The 16,393-nt window shown below is 32.6% G+C and overlaps 2 protein-coding genes across 4 annotated transcripts; one reads left to right on the forward strand and one right to left on the reverse strand.

Moving 5' to 3' along the window:
* Nucleotides 1-2,074: 2,074 nt before the first annotated feature.
* Nucleotides 2,075-5,529, reverse strand: LOC105803781 (uncharacterized). 2 transcript variants are annotated; one of them, XM_052623452.1, is made up of 3 exons: nucleotides 5,211-5,529; nucleotides 4,860-4,927; nucleotides 2,075-2,789 (listed from the first exon to the last, which is right to left on the reverse strand). In XM_052623452.1, the coding sequence occupies exons 2-3, from the start codon at nucleotides 4,860-4,862 to the stop codon at nucleotides 2,181-2,183; spliced, it is 612 nt and encodes a 203-aa protein (XP_052479412.1). In that variant the 5' UTR covers nucleotides 4,863-4,927; nucleotides 5,211-5,529; the 3' UTR covers nucleotides 2,075-2,180. The 2 variants fall into 2 exon arrangements, with proteins under 2 accessions (XP_052479412.1, XP_052479411.1); XM_052623451.1 differs by having other exon boundaries at nucleotides 4,860-4,930.
* Nucleotides 5,530-8,251: 2,722 nt separating this feature from the next.
* On the forward strand, nucleotides 8,252-14,480 carry LOC105803780 (hypothetical protein). 2 transcript variants are annotated; one of them, XM_012636179.2, is made up of 9 exons: nucleotides 8,252-8,640; nucleotides 8,808-9,464; nucleotides 9,782-9,988; nucleotides 10,241-10,456; nucleotides 10,580-10,802; nucleotides 11,064-11,311; nucleotides 13,444-13,622; nucleotides 13,699-13,952; nucleotides 14,066-14,480. In XM_012636179.2, the coding sequence occupies exons 1-9, from the start codon at nucleotides 8,608-8,610 to the stop codon at nucleotides 14,215-14,217; spliced, it is 2,169 nt and encodes a 722-aa protein (XP_012491633.1). In that variant the 5' UTR covers nucleotides 8,252-8,607; the 3' UTR covers nucleotides 14,218-14,480. The 2 variants fall into 2 exon arrangements, with proteins under 2 accessions (XP_012491633.1, XP_012491632.1); XM_012636178.2 differs by having other exon boundaries at nucleotides 8,252-8,567.
* Nucleotides 14,481-16,393: the final 1,913 nt, after the last annotated feature.

Here is a 16,393-nt window from a genome sequence, read left to right on the forward strand (position 1 = left end):
TTTAAATAATGTTCAAATTAGTTAATATTATGATATTTTAGCAAAATATAAAGAAATAATTTATTATAACTTATTGTTAATATTTTAATATATAATATTAATTTTAAATATTTCTAATTAATTAATATTAATTATTTATAAAATTTAATTATAATATATAAACTATATTTAAATATTTAAATATAAAATTAAATATTTGTAATTAGATATTGACACGATTGTATTATTATAAAATTATTTTTATTTTTAATTAAAGCTTTTAACACATTTGTATTATTTTATTTTAAAATATATTTGAATATATAACTCATATTATATACTAATATAACATAAAAACATAAACCTAACGAATTAAAATATTACATATATTTGGATTAAAGTTTTAAAAAGGGATAATATTTATATACCAAATATAAATACTAAAAATTTGTCAATAGCATTTACAATTTAAAGTGAATTCATTAAACTAGATGCTATAGCATCTCTTGTTAATTCCATTTCAAATCCACTTGAATTGTTTGATTCATCGTCATCGTCACCATCATCATCGTCGTCGTCGTCATCATCACTTTCTCGACCATGTGCATTTTCTAAATCAATAATATTCTCATATGCCCAGTTAATATCTTCGTATTCCATAAAATCTGCATCATTTCGACCGACATGTTTTCAGATAAAATTGTGTATCGTCATTGTAGCAACAACGATCATCGTTTGCTTCTCAAAACTATAACTTGGCATATCCCTTAAAATGTCCCATTTTTTTCCAAAACACCAAAAGTTCGTTCAATCACGCTACGTAATGATGAATGTGAATGATTGAATACTTCCTCTTTACCAGATACCGGTCTACCTCTACGAAAGTCAGGTAAATGATATCGCTGACCTCTATATGGTTCAAGATAACCTTTTATTTGAGGATATCCAGAATCAACAAGATAATATTTTCCTACAAGTCATAATATAACAAACAATTAATCATATTACTCTATTAAAATTATAAATTAAAAAACTTATACTTTATTATTTAAAAAATCACATATAACAAAAAATCTAACCATTTGGTGGGTGCGAAAATTTGTATTTCGGATCTCGAATTGCATCAAGAAATGTTCTAGTGTCATGTGCCGATCCTTCCCATCCAGCCATGACAAAGGTAAAACACATATTAAAATCACATACTACCATAACATCTTGAGTCGGGATACCTTTTCTTCCAATATAGGGAATTTGTTCATTTGGTCGAAGAATAGCGGCAATATGAGTACCATCAATTACACCAATGCAATCCTGAACAAATAATTATATTACTGTCGTGCATATTTTTAGTCAACCAAATATATTAAAATATAATAATATAAAATTAAATTTTTACCTTAAAATGCGGCATATATCTAGAATCATTACGTATTTGTTTGGGTATTGAGCTAAAAAAAGGATCTTCGGGTGCAATTAGATCAGTGGCCATCCTTGAAACTTTCTCAAGCACAATTGCAAAGTGTCGACTTATTGTTGATCCAGACCTCTGAAATCTTTCTCGACATTGGGAAACTTTTACGCCAGTGCCCAAGATGTATAAAAAAATTCCCAACATTTTAGTAGAAGATATGTTTCTTGAAGTTTGCAAGTTGTATCTTGTCTCAAAAACTCTCAACAAACTTGTGAATACCATTTTAGACATCCTAAAATTAATCATACAACGTGATTCATGACTGTCGAGGATCTCTCAGATCCATGTCTCACCTGACTGTTTTGAATCCATGCATGGTTGCCTCAATATATACATCTCATAATATAATTGCACGGAAGAAGATGCAGCAACAAATAATCGATTAAAACATTCCATGCATTGTAAAATCTCTTTCTTTTCCCTTTCATCATCATTTTGATCACTGCTGTAATTCTCAACTATACTCATCACTTGTAAATAAATTTTATATCCAAAATCATATATAAACAACTATTGATAAAACTAATTTAGTATAAATAAGTAGAACATAAATTCAATATCCAAAGACTAAACATAAACAACTATTAATAAAACTAAATTACACATAAATAAGTAGAACATAAATTCAAAGCCCAAAAACCAAATATAAATAACTATTGATAAAACTAGTTTAGCATTGTTGTTTAGTCACATAATAGATATCTCTGAACCCTAGAAGATCAGAAAATGTTCAACTATTCTCCATTTCCGACTTAAGCCACAAAGCTCTAATCTTGGGATTAATTGATAAAAACATAATTCGCTTGTCCTTATTGAGCAATAATTTAAGTGTGAAAAAGTATAGCGGACTAGCTTCTGGAACTTCTTCCGACATGCTGTCAAGCACTTTAACTGCTTGTGGAATACCATATGGATCCATAACAGGAGTCAAACTAGATGTGGCTTGACTCATATTGTCAGCTGCATTGCATAATTTTTCTATTTGACTGGACAATCTTGCAGCTCCTCCAATTTGCTTTGAGGATTTCTTTCTTCCAGTTTTAAAATGTGAACTTGATATCTTAGGGTTTTTTCTTTTTTGACCGTTCCCATCAATTTGAACATAATTTGAAATGTGAATATCATTTAAAATGTAAATATCATTTCTCATATTTTCTTCTTCATTCTCTTCAGGTATTTCGTTGGTAACATCCTCAAAAAAATCAGTCCGGAGTATACCAGAAGAAGGTGCCCATGCTTTATCACCTGTTGCAACTATCCCCATGAACATTTGATCCAACTTCCCTTCGAATTCGGGATCAATGCCCGAAGTTTGAAATTTTTGAGCTTCAGGCACAACCTACATTTAAAATGATAATTTAATAACAACAATTATCAATAACCTCATAAATAAACTTTTTTCTAAACAGATCAAACATAAGATTTTTATATCCGAATCCAACCTTTGTTTTATACTATCTAACACTTTTTCAAAAACACCACAACACAGTCTACAAGCAAATAAATCCAAGAAAATATTTTTGCTAAATTAAAAAAAAAACAATAAGAAGGTAAGATTTTTTTTCTTTTTTTAAAACATCAAATTGAACTATTATTTAGAAAACATATGGCAAACAAACAAACAAAAAAACAAAACCATGGCCCAAACATAAGTCTCTACTCCATTCCACCAACAAACACAACAAAAATCAGGTTAGACTATTGAAAACATTAGAGAAAATAGTACAAAAAGCTTAAAACAAAGGTTTTGGTTATGCCTTAGCTAGTTTTGAGCTGAAAAGGATGGGGAGAGATGTCGGAGAAGAGTTAACAGAAATTCTTGCCAGGAAAACAGTAGCTGGATAGATGAAAATAAGAATGAGTTGTTTCAAACTGGTTTGAGAGAGGCCACAGTTGACTGGTAACTTATCAGGGATTGAATAATGCATACATTTATATTAGTTTTGATAGGAAAATGGAGAAACAACCGTTGAAGATGAGGGCCGTTCCAACAGAAGATTATGAGTGGTCTGTGGAAGGATCTGCTTGTTCCTCTTGTAGGAACTTACACTTAGGTCCAGAACTTGAAAGAAAAGAAAAGGAGAAATTGGAACGCATGTATGAAAACGTCAGGCAGCCTTGGTAGTAATGCAAACAGCAGCAAGGAATTGAATAAATGCAACAAATAAGAGTACTATAGGTTTCAAAAACAATCAGCACTAGCAAGTAAATTTGACCAGAAAAACAGGCAAACATTAACTGTAATATCTAAGGAAAAAAGAATACAAGATTATAGTTTAAGATAAAAGATAGCTGATGACTTTTGAACTTTCGTAATGCCAAAAATGCCTGCCAAAATATTTCAAAAAGCCAAATACATAGTCAAACAAGAACTGATTAGGATAATGAGAACTTTTCGAATGTGCCAAAACAAAGACACAAATAGCCTGGGCAGCAATGCATTAATCAAACTTAGGAATATTAAATCAAGACCACTAACAATCAATTCCAAAATGATCTTTAAGGAACCATAAACATGAAACGACAACACAAACACAAATCCGTAAACATGCATAGGATTCATTAAAAGAAAAAAGTACATATGCGTGTGTGTGCATGTATATATATTTACAGTCTAGTTTTAGTTGTTCCAAGGAAAAAGATCAAAAGGAAACAAATAATAATGTAAACTGAAAGTCTAAAAAATAACCTTTACTCATACTCCACAACAATCTCATATCCATCGAAACTGTAAACCAATTGAAACCCCCATTTTAAGTATTATCCAGTTTGGCAAAACAATCTTCTAATTATTTGCAGAAAAAAGAATAGAAATCGAAAAGATGAGACTTCATCATCAATCAATCAAAATTCAAACTGTTGACCAAGTAAACCACTAAATTCAGCAGGAAAAGAAAATCAAAGCAACATCATTTATCAATTAAAATCATCAATTGTTTTAAGGATAAAACACATGAACATGGCATATAGCTAAATTAAAAACAACCCCAAAAGCTTACATTGTATCATCATGATAGTTTATTCCACCACTAATTCAATTCTATTAGTTTCAATCCATTGTTTAGCTAATTCTTCAAAAACCAATTTTCAAAACCTTAAATTTATTTCCAATTTTGCATAAAAAATTCATATTTTTTTCAAGGACAAAACACATGAAACACGAAATATAGCTAAATAAAACGACCCCAGAAGCTTACATTTCAATGCCTCCAAATTTATCCCAATTTTGCATCGAAAATTCAATTTTTTTAAGGATAAAACAATGAAATATGAATATAGCTAAATTAAAAGAACCCCAAAGTTTACATTACAGCAAAAATAAAACACTCATAGAAAAGTTTTTCTTTTTAAGAAAATAAAAGAAAAAATACTTCAAAAATGGGAAAAGAAAAAGTGATGGAGCACTAACCATGAAATTGGGGTTTGGTGAATAAGCTTGGAGGAGTAATCAGATTCCACTGTAGCTAAGGCTCCAATCTACTGTTATTCATCTCAAAATGAAATTATAGTCAAATAATAAACCACAATTAGAATCTAAGAGAAAGAACATGCAAGTATTCAATCCTCGTGAAATGCAGATGAACATTAAGCTCAAACAACTATCAGAATCTATCACACCCAAATCGGCAAAACACGATCTTAATCTTAGACATAAATTATGCAACAAATCACCGAAAACATTGAAGAGCTAGGCAGGTGCCGAAAACATTTTCAAAAAAAAAAAAGATCAAGCAGTTTCGTAAATTCATAAATAGGATACCTTTTAAGCTTTTAAGCACTGGAGGGTTGCCTCAAAGCAGTAGCAGAGGAGGGTTGCCTGAATGAGAAATCAAATTTCTGTTCTTTTCAGCCAAAAGCACGTTTGTGGGAGAAAGAAAGTTTGTGTGGGAGAAGCCGACAGGTTAATTTGGTCAATTTTCAGCCAAAAGCACTTCAAGCTGAAGAAAAGGAGAAATTTTTAGCTTTTCATCTGGAGAGAAGTCCTTTTCTGATGGTAAAATAATCTGGAGAGAAGGAAGTTGTTCTTCATTCCTTTTAAGGGAAAAGGACTGTTACTATTTCTAGTTGTTTTGAAAAGTTGTGTGCTAGAAAAATTAAAACTAAATTCATCCCTTACAAAATATAAAAACAGGTTACAACTTTTGAAAGATAATTTTAGAAAACAGATTTATTTTTTTAGAAAAGTTGATATTTTTGATTTGTGTAAAATATTTTTCATTGTTTGGTATTTTTTTAAAAGTTATTTTAGTGAAACAAACACAACATACATATATTTGCTACAAAATATTGTAATAGCATTTCATTTTAACAATCATTTATTTTATAACAAAATAATATGTATAATAGTTATTATCATATATAAACTTAATAATTAACAATGTCTAATTAAAATGATAATTGAAAATTGTAATGCAAGTGCATGTGCCGATCAAGTTATAAACCGATAAGAAGATATCGTTCCCATTAAGATCAAATTTTAAGTTGCTAAATATCAACTATTCAATTTTATCGATCCAAATTAATAAAATAATTTTCAATTACTAGAAAATTTAAACTAAACAAATTCAGGAGATTTTATTAAGCTAAAACAATCAAAACTTTTAAGTTTCTCAATCCATTTTAGAGACTTGGAACTCTAACTTCACCTAATCCAGTTAATCAATAATCTCTCATTCAATTGTTTAATTCATGTATTTACTAATTTAAGATTCAATGACATTAACTAGACCCTTCCAATATCTAGCTAAGTTAATCACCCTTCACCACTAGCACTTATTCATATTTAGACAAGTTGGGTGAAGTTACTAAGAACAAACTTATTAGGTTGATTAGGGTATCAAGTCTATTCTTATATTAGCCACAAATTAACTCGTTCATCGGTGCTACCAAAGTTAATTCTAATCTATTCTGTCTAGATCTCAACCTTAACTTTGTCTTCCAAGACAAATCAAAGTTATCAATTTAATACAACTTGGTGATTAGGCAATCGATTAAATAAGCACAAGAGAGAATAAATAATTAATAATGATTGAAACAATTTAAAAGAAAATAAATTAAATAACTAAGAAATAAAATCCATCATTGTTGCAAGGAAATAAAATTTAGTTTATATTGAGTTAAGAAAACAACACACACAAAAAAATTCAAAACAAACTTGCATTAATAAAAAGGTTAGATATAAAATTAGTACTTGAACTTGTCCACTTCTCCTAAATTGGTACCTATGGGTTTTTTTGTCCCAGATTGGTACTCGAACTTTTTTTCTGTCCACTAGTTTGGTGCAAACTAGACCCCTTTAATTATTTTTGCTTTCATTTTCCTTGAAAAATTATTTTAGATGAAAGAGAAAAGAGTTTCATTATTTTTTAAAGAAAAATAATTAAAATTTTCAAGGAAAATAAAAAGAAAAATAATTAAAGGTGTTTGATTTGCAATCAAATAGGGTGACACGTGGCAGCGTTGCTACGTCAACAAAAAAATTGACCCGTTAGGCTCAAGTACCAAACTAGTGGACGGAAAAAAAATTCGAGTACCAATTTGGGACAAAAAAAATCATAGGTACCATTTTGGGAGAAATGTACAAGTTTAGGTATTAATTTTATATTTAACCCTTAATAAAAAGTTAAAAATAATCCTGAAGGCTCAGGATCGTTTTTTTCTTTTTGTCTTAGCAAGTTTGAAGTTTTCCTTTGTGTGAGAATTTTTCTTTAATCTCCAAGTGATTTTCACCTCTTTTTCTTCTTTTTCTTTGCTTTAAATTTCGTTACCATTGATTTCAGAGTTTCTTCTTGAGCCGTTCCACCTCACGCAAAATCTACGGCGGAGTAGATTGCTTGCTGCTAAAATTGTTGAATTGAAGAACATGTTCCGCTGCATTGAATTAAATCCAGTGGAGTGAAAGGCTTCTCTTTACTATTTTTTATTTTATGCTCCAAATCCTTCAATCTTCATTCAATACGTTAAAAAGGAAAATAACAAACAAGTTTGAATTAACTCTAAAAATGATAATATTTGAACAAAATTCAAACAAACATATGATTAATCCAAAAATTATAAAATGAAATAAAACTAATTTGAATGATAGAATTACTTTCTAAAATACTATGAAACTATACTAAAACTTTAAATTACCTATATTGCATATATGAGAATAGATAGATAGAGACACATTAGAGTTAGAAGAGATGAATAAAGTTAAGCATCATTTAAATAAATACTCATATTTGTTTTATATTTGTTCAAATTGTAATATATATTTATTACTAAATATTAATATAAATATTTTTCAATAATATATTAAGAATATTATTTAAAATTTAAAATTATTATTGTTAAAATTCATTATTAAAATAAAATTGTAATGTTAAATAATTTATTAAAATAAAATTTATATTATTAAATATATGTATATGTTTAATAATAAATAAAATATATTTTTAAATATAATTATATTAGACTTGAATGAAGATAATTTTATATAGAAAATTAAAGTTACTCATAAAAGAACTTTTTTCAAAACTGATTAACAGTTTTAAAAGGTAAAATAATTTTAAAAATAGCTTATTTTCCATTTACTAAACTGCTTTAAAATAAACATAAAAATAGGAAAACATTTTCAATTCATAATTATTTCCTAAAACAAATTTTAGATTTAATTATAATTAATTTATTTAGTCAACTGAGAAATATATATATATATATATTATATATTAAAATCATGATTAGAAAGATAAGAAGTAATATAATATTATTACTTATTTATTACTTTAAATCCATTAAAAAATATTAATTAGGTGGAACCGATCAAGTGACGGTGTGTAATGGATATTCTTTCGATCTCCTGTCTCCGCACCAAACTCTGAAAGCTTCGAAAACAAGGTCTCGCGAGTTTGCAACAACATAAACAGATTGCTTTATAAGAAAAATCCCAGTACTTAACTCATTCCCAAATTATTCTACGGGCTAATTTCTCTCACCCTTTGCTCCTGCGAAAATGGGTATTACTGCTAAAGTTTTCTGTGTTGGAACTGCTGATACCAAGCTTGACGAGCTCCATTTCCTGTCCCAGTCAGTTGGATCCTCTCTCACCACCTTTTCTAATAGCTCTTCCTCCAAGGTGTATTCTACTTATGCTAATTCCATTAGTTTCATAATCGATGGGCCTTTATTTGATTTACAATGATAAGAAAGTAGGTAGTTTTTTTTCTTTAAGATTCTTGGCATTTTCGTTGGTTTTGATTCTAGTTTACGAGTGTTACCAATGCGGGTGTTTTCTTAATTTTCTAAATTTTCTACTTTGATGACAAAAAAATAAAAATAAAAAAAGATTTTTTTTTCTTACTAATGGAAATGACAGGTAGAAGTTGTGATAGTTGATGTTTCTGCTGGTCAAAAGGAAACTGAGAGTTCGGGTGATTTCAAGTTTGTGACAAGAAAGGAACTTCTTTTATGCTATTCTGAATCAGTTGGTGGAAACCCAATTGCGCTTCCTGATGATAGAGGTGAAGCTGTTGATATTATGAGCAAAGCCCTTCAACATTTTATTAAGAAGGCTCATGCTGATGGTGTTCTTGCTGGAGCTATTGGCCTTGGAGGCTCTGGAGGCACATCTTTGTTATCATCTGCTTTTAGGTCTCTTCCAGTTGGAGTGCCAAAGCTCATTGTATCTACTGTAGCTAGTGGTCAAACTGAACCTTATGTTGGAACATCGGATTTGGTATTGTTTCCATCGATTGTGGATATCTGTGGGATTAATAGTGTTAGTAGAGTTGTGTTATCAAATGCTGGTGCTGCTTTTTCTGGTATGGTAATTGGAAAGCTTGAGAAGTTCCAGGAATCTTGTAATGAAGGTAAAAAATGCACAGTGGGTATAACCATGTTTGGGGTCACAACACCATGTGTTAATGTTGTGAATGAAAGGTTAAAGAATGAAGGTTATGAAACCCTCATTTTCCATGCCACTGGCGTAGGGGGAAAGACTATGGAATCACTGGTTAGAGAAGGATATATACAGGTAACTTTCTTCTTCACTTATTTGCTTCCAAAAATCTTCATTCAAATGTGAATTGTTTTACCTATGGTGAATCAAGTTTATGCATTTCTTCGGTGATATGACTTGAACGTAAGATGCTGGATTTTTGGAAGTTGTCATAGTTTGGATCCCCATGATAGGATTGGAGCTAGATGCTTGTGCTTAATCAAGCTGTATTGCTGTAGGATATTTCAGTTCATAACCATTGAAGAGTTTTAACCTTTTATTCTGTTCTATGGTAGTTTTCTTGTTATTTATTATACAGTTCTTCAAGTTCAGCTTTTTCCTTGTTGTGTTAGGGAGTTTTGGACATTACAACTACAGAAGTTGCAGATTATGTAGTTGGGGGTGTGATGGCTTGTGACAGTTCTCGTTTTGATGTTATTATAGAGAAGAAGATCCCTTTGGTCCTCAGTGTCGGAGCCTTAGATATGGTGAATTTTGGAGCTAAAGATACCATACCTTCTCATTTTCAGCAAAGAAAGATTCACATCCACAATGCCCAGGTGATAAGTCCATATACCGACTTTTTTAACATTGTCCATATGGTAGAGAAAGGTTCATATCAGTTCCATCGTACCTTTTTGCTTTTTAGAATTGGTTAAAATGGGTTTTCTTTGTACTTTACCGAAACAATCCAATCAATCTTCTCTGTCTCACTACTTAAAAAATAGGAGAGATAAGTGAATTGTTCTGGATTCTACCATGTTTGCTATGGTCTAATGTGTCTTCTGTTTGTTAATAATGGGTGATTGAAGGTATCACTCATGCGAACCACAGTAGACGAGAACAAAAAATTTGCTGCCTTTATAGCTGATAAACTCAACAAGTCTTCATCAAAGATTGTTGTTTGCCTTCCACAAAAGGGTGTTTCAGCATTGGATGCTTCAGAGAAGCCCTTCTATGATCCTGAGGCTACTGGTACTCTTTTAAATGAACTGCAGAGACTTATTCAGATTAATGAAGACCGCCAGGTATCATTATTACTTTTGAATGGTGTGTACCAAATTTTATACTTTTTCAGGTTTAGTCTTCATACATTATGCATGTACAATTCCAATTTTCCTTATGAAGTTGAAGATTATGTCTAATGATAGGTAAAGATGTATCCTTACCATATCAATGACCCGGAGTTTGCGAAAGCATTGGTCGACTCATTTATGGAGATCTGTTCAAAGAATCCTACAGACTCTAGTCTTCCCCAGGTTGCTTCTTGTGAGTCCAGCCAGGACCTTCAAAAGGGTCATGACCACAATGTGAGCTCATCGAGCTCTGGGACCCTTACCTATAGCCCAAGCAACTTCCCTGATGCAAGACCAGGTTGGATTATTGTTAAGGGAGCGTTATTTTTGTACGAAGTTTTGATCATCAATAATATGTTTATAAGGGTGAAAGCATGGTTATAATACCTAACAAACTCTCCAAAATTACAACCTTGCATAGGAATATGCTAATTATAAACAACTTGACTATTAGTCACATTATCTGACTACTGTTAATGCTTTTTAATCAAGTACCTAGATTTATATGTTTCTTTGTTTCAAAGTTGAAGAAAGCTAACTTGTAATAATATCTTGACAGAAACTTTACAAAGAACCCAGGGAATATTGCAGCAACTCAGAGATCAAATATCTAAAGGACTACCTATAGTCGGAGCTGGTGCGGGGACTGGAATATCTGCAAAATTTGAGGAGGCTGGTGGTGTTGATTTGATAGTTTTGTACAATTCAGGACGCTTTCGTATGGCTGGAAGGGGTTCTTTGGCGGGACTATTGCCATTTGCTGATGCAAATGCGATAGTCCTCGAGATGGCGAATGAAGTACTGCCAGTAAGTTGTAAGATGTTGCTTGTCTCATCAATTGCCATCTACAGTAGTGTAAATCTTCTCTTATTAAGTACTTGTTAAGGATATGTGAAAAGGATCATGTCAAAGGGAAATTGGTAGGAAAGTAGCAGTCAGTTGTCTTCTCTTTATTTCGATTTTTGGAGTGACCTGTTGTGATTGGCAGTTCAGACTCATCAAAGGGAGACTAAAACCTTAGGTCTCATTAGAGAAAGACCCAAATCTCTTTAGTGTTTTTTTAGTCCTAAATCAGTTTAGGTTTTATTTTTCCATCCATCCTTTAAGTTAAGATCAGTCTTATTACATAAATAGGAATCCTATTCTAGAAAGGAAAGAAGTCAACTGAAATAAAATCGCAATCGAGAACCTAAGCCTTAGAGAATTGATACTAATGGTCTTTCCTAATATAGGTTCAACCCGCAAAAAGAGTTTGTCCTCAAGCTTGAAGTCAAGTAAACTCAACCCTATTCAATCTCAATTTCAGTTTCTGGTTTTGCGACATTCTAATCTCTTAATTCCAGCCAAAAGAGCTTCTTAAGTTGATGTCTAACCGTATATGGTTCATCACAACTATAAAATATGCCCTTTACTCTTTTCTTTCCCATTTTTGGCCTTGATAACTTTTTCAAAAAGGATAGATGAATTTACTCAGGGTGGGTTTGGATGGGCGGTGCGTTTACCTGGTTAGTGTAAAAACAGCGGTGGCAGTGAGATTAGATACTATAGCGATACTGTAACGTGAGACAAAAAGTAAGCTAAACGCACCGCACCGCACCCAATCGCCCATCCAAACCCACCCTCAGTTTGCTTCAGTAGTTCCTCGTAACGTATTGTTGCAGTGTTGCCCTTAGAAAGTTGGGATGCGAGACTGTCACATTTGCAAGACAATTAAAACTGCCTTGATTGCCTTGCCAAGTTCCTCTAAGATTATTTCCCACTTGAAGCATTTACTACTTTTGTTCAGAGGCCCTATAGAGGCTCATAACAATGGCTAAATCCAGGGGTTTGTGCATTTGAACATCCAGTCCAACCATGAATAACCCAACATGTTGGTCTACCTAATGTACTGAACAACCCGTGGTAATTTTTCCTGAAATTTTCGTTGATAAAGCGCTACAATTCCTGTTTGTTTCAAACTAACCTTATCTCCTAAGGGGCTGTTGCCTATTTGAGGACCAAAATAAAGGGAGCAATTGTTGCGAAATTTTAACCAGTTCATCGCGTGTCCCTCCAACTTAATATGATAATACCAAAGTTGCCTCATCCAGCATGTGGAATGCTGCCAAACTTACCTTGTCCACCTTATTGGTGTGCTGGTTTTTGAAGACTTTTCACACTAATGCAGCCAAATCAAGGGATCTTCCAACCCGTCAAAAGTAGGAAAATCTAATTTTGTGTACTTAGGCACAGCTCTTCCGACTAGCAGGCAGCGGCGGCGCCTCATCTCTTCCAGCAGTTGGTGGGAGAGGTGCTCAGTCTAGTCGGATTGTACTGCTACTTGTTTTACCATCCCCATTGTTGATTTGCCCAAGTCAGAAATTAGGGTTTTCATCCCTCCACCACTGACTCTGTAACATTTTGCTCTTGTAACAATGTTCATATATCATTGCCCATTGTGGTAAGCTCTGATACCTTAAGGATATGCGAACAACATCGTGTCATGGGGTGATTAACAAGAAAGTCCAAGTCAAGTGTCTTCCCTTTATTTAAATTTCTAGGATGACCTATTGTGATTAACAATTCAGAACCTAAGCCTTAATTAGAGAATTGAAACTAATGGCCTTTACTAACACAGATTCAGCCCTCAAAGCATCCATAACACTATTCTTCAACATTTGTCTCAAATTCTATTTAACCAATTGAAAAAGACAAATAACTGTTAAATATCTTTTCATTTCAGTGCTGTCTTTGTTAACTCCTTGTTGCCTTTTTTCCCTTTTTTTGCTTAAATAATGTACAACTTTTTCATGGACTAACAATCAACTTACCAGGTAAGAAGATTGTGAGGTTGTATTTTCAGTTATTTTACTTTGAAAAACTTTCCCCTCCAGTTTCCTGCTAAATTCGCCGTCACCTTTTATGATTTCTGTCTGATACATGGCTCCAAATACTCATAGGTGGTAAAGGCAGTGCCTGTTCTCGCTGGAGTATGTGGAACTGATCCTTTTCGGCGAATCGATTACTTCCTAAAGCAATTGGAATCAATTGGATTCTCTGGAGTACAAAATTTTCCAACTGTTGGATTATTTGATGGTAACTTTAGACAAAATCTGGAAGAGACTGGAATGGGATATGGGTATGACACTATGACTCAAATGTTTCATTTCACTCGTAAGGTGCTTATACGTTGCTTTATGTTTCCCAATGTTCAGGCTGGAGGTTCAAATGATTGCAAAAGCACATAAAATGGGATTCTTGACAACTCCGTATGCTTTCAACACTAATGAAGCTGTGGAAATGGCAAAAGCGGGTGCCGATATAATAGTAGCCCATATGGGACTCACTACATCTGGTTCTATAGGTGCCAAAACAGCTGTCTCATTGGAAGAAAGTGTTCTTCGAGTTCAAGCTATTGCCGATGCTGCTCATGCCATCAATCCTAATGTCATCGTGTTATGTCATGGAGGTACGGTTTAGCATCTTTCTTCCTTTTTCTTTTGTTGTGAAGTTCCAATGATGATTATTAGTTAAACTTTTTGAGAATGCTGTTGGATCCATAAAATCTGGTGCATTTTGCAGGTCCAATATCCGGTCCTTCAGAAGCAGAGTTCATATTGAAAAGAACAAAGGGAGTTCATGGGTTTTACGGTGCATCGAGCATGGAGAGGCTACCGGTTGAACAAGCTATTACGAGTACCGTTCAGCAGTACAAATCAATATCCATCAAGTGAACTTTGAACAGCTGTTACTAATACCCCATGATTGAGATGAAATAGAAATAATTCAAATAATACGCGAGGAGAATGAGGAGTTAGTCGATGTATAATGATGTAAACTTTTCGGTTCATTGTTCATATACTTGATAAGAACTGAGGCTGTGAGGCATGTTATGGCTTTATGAAATAATGCTTACTGGCATAACTACTTCGTTGAGATCCTGATATTTTTATTAACAGAATGGAAATGAAAGCAACCATACATGCTTCTTCTCCAACAGGTTTCACTTCATTTGCCATGTTTTCATGGATTCAAACTTGAGCATTGCCTTTCAAATCCATTCTGTTTGGCTTTGCAGAAAATTTGAGAACTCAATTTTTCTCATTCAAACTATACAAAGAAAACATTCCAACCTTTTTTTACAAAAAAAAAAAAAAAAAAACCATTTGCTTTCATATTTGTTCAAGCTACTAGGGTAAGAAGTGCAACCTTTTTATCAACATTCATTGAATTGCCAGTATGAAAACACCACGCTGGTGTTTTTTTTTTATACAAACATGTTTTGACGATTTTAGGATTTAAACTTAATCTAAATGTCTAGGAAAAAAGTTCACTTTCACTCCTTCCAATCATTTGTTGGTACTAGTGGAATACATAGATTTTTTTTTGTCAATGTAAGTTTAGATTAAGGATGCTATCTTAATCTAGGGTCAGAGCATGCCATTAATCTTATAGAAAGCTGAAAATGATACTTACAAACTACTCATTAACTAAAACTGTTCATGACATTCGAATCCGAATACTTTCTAAAGTGCCAATAAGTACATGGATGATTCAATACAGCTACAACACAGAGAACCATCTCAGGTTTCGTGATATTCAATTTGCTTGGTTGGTAGTTTAGAAAGTTAGAATTTGGAGAAGAATGGAGTGGCGGCACATTGCAAATCTTTGGGAGGTTACAACACGCATAACATGGACTTATTCTGAACAAGAATCGCACATGTCTTGCTTTTGGTCTTTTCTTACAAGAGATCCTGGGTGGACATCATAATCCCACAAAGTCACAACATTGCACATTGAAAACCAGTCATTTCTTTACTCCAAAAGCACATGCTTGTTTGTTGGATCTGTCTGGCCTTAGCAAATGCTTTAGTCTGTAGATGCTTTCGCCGTCACGCTACCGCTGAATTCTCCAATATTAAATGCAAAAGGAGAATCTCCAAGATCCATCCACACATTTTGAAATTACTTACTTTACACCCGCAAAGCAAATTCAATTAAATAAGGATTTTTTTAAATATTTAAATTAGTATCTTTGTCCTTCAAATATTTTACCATTTTTATTTTTGGACTTTAATTTTTGAACTCTTTTTATTTATGGAACTCTCTTTTTGGGATTATTATCTTAGGTCTCTACTTTTTAAATTTGTATTAAAACTTAACAATCTTTTTATTATTTTATAGTTAGGATTCTTTAATTTTTATATTTGCTTTTCTAAATTATTTTTGGATTGTTAGGTCTCTATTTTTAAATCTATATTAAAAATTATCAATCTTATCATTATTTTTTAGTTTTTAGATACTTAGGATTCTTTAATTTTTTAAAATCTGCTCTTAAGAAATTAACCTATAAATTTCATTTTTAGCTTTTCAACTCAACTTTTGAGTTATTAAGTTTGTTTCTACTTTTTTTAATTTGCTGAACTCTTTTTATTTACGAATTTTAATAAAAATGACATGAAAATTTGAATAAAGGTTATTTTATTAATATTTTTGAAATTATAAAGAAAAAAAATTAAAGCCCATCGCGAAAATCCCACCCGATAACCTCCATATGCTCAGCCCCACTATCTCCGAAGCGTCGCCATTCGACTCACTCCCATCCAACGGCAATTCGTGGCGGCAAGGTGGGCACATGATCCAAAGCGCCAACCATGGGGTGATGCAATCTTCATGATAAATATGCTTGCACGGCATCTCCCTAGCTTTCAATCTGAGCTCGAAAGGTTCTTTACAAACGGCGTAGTGGGTTTCTGAACAAACTTGGGCTTTTTCTATATGAATCGTCGGCATTGATTCAATTGCGGATTTCGAAGCGGGCAGGTTCTCAAGTTGACCCAGTCCGGTTCTTTCGATCTGGGAAAACTATCCCAGTAACTGGTCGAAACCCAGACCCATTAGAGATTC

The sequence above is a fragment of the Gossypium raimondii genome, chromosome 11, assembly GCF_025698545.1.
Source record: "Gossypium raimondii isolate GPD5lz chromosome 11, ASM2569854v1, whole genome shotgun sequence".
Taxonomy (NCBI): Eukaryota; Viridiplantae; Streptophyta; class Magnoliopsida; order Malvales; family Malvaceae; genus Gossypium; species Gossypium raimondii.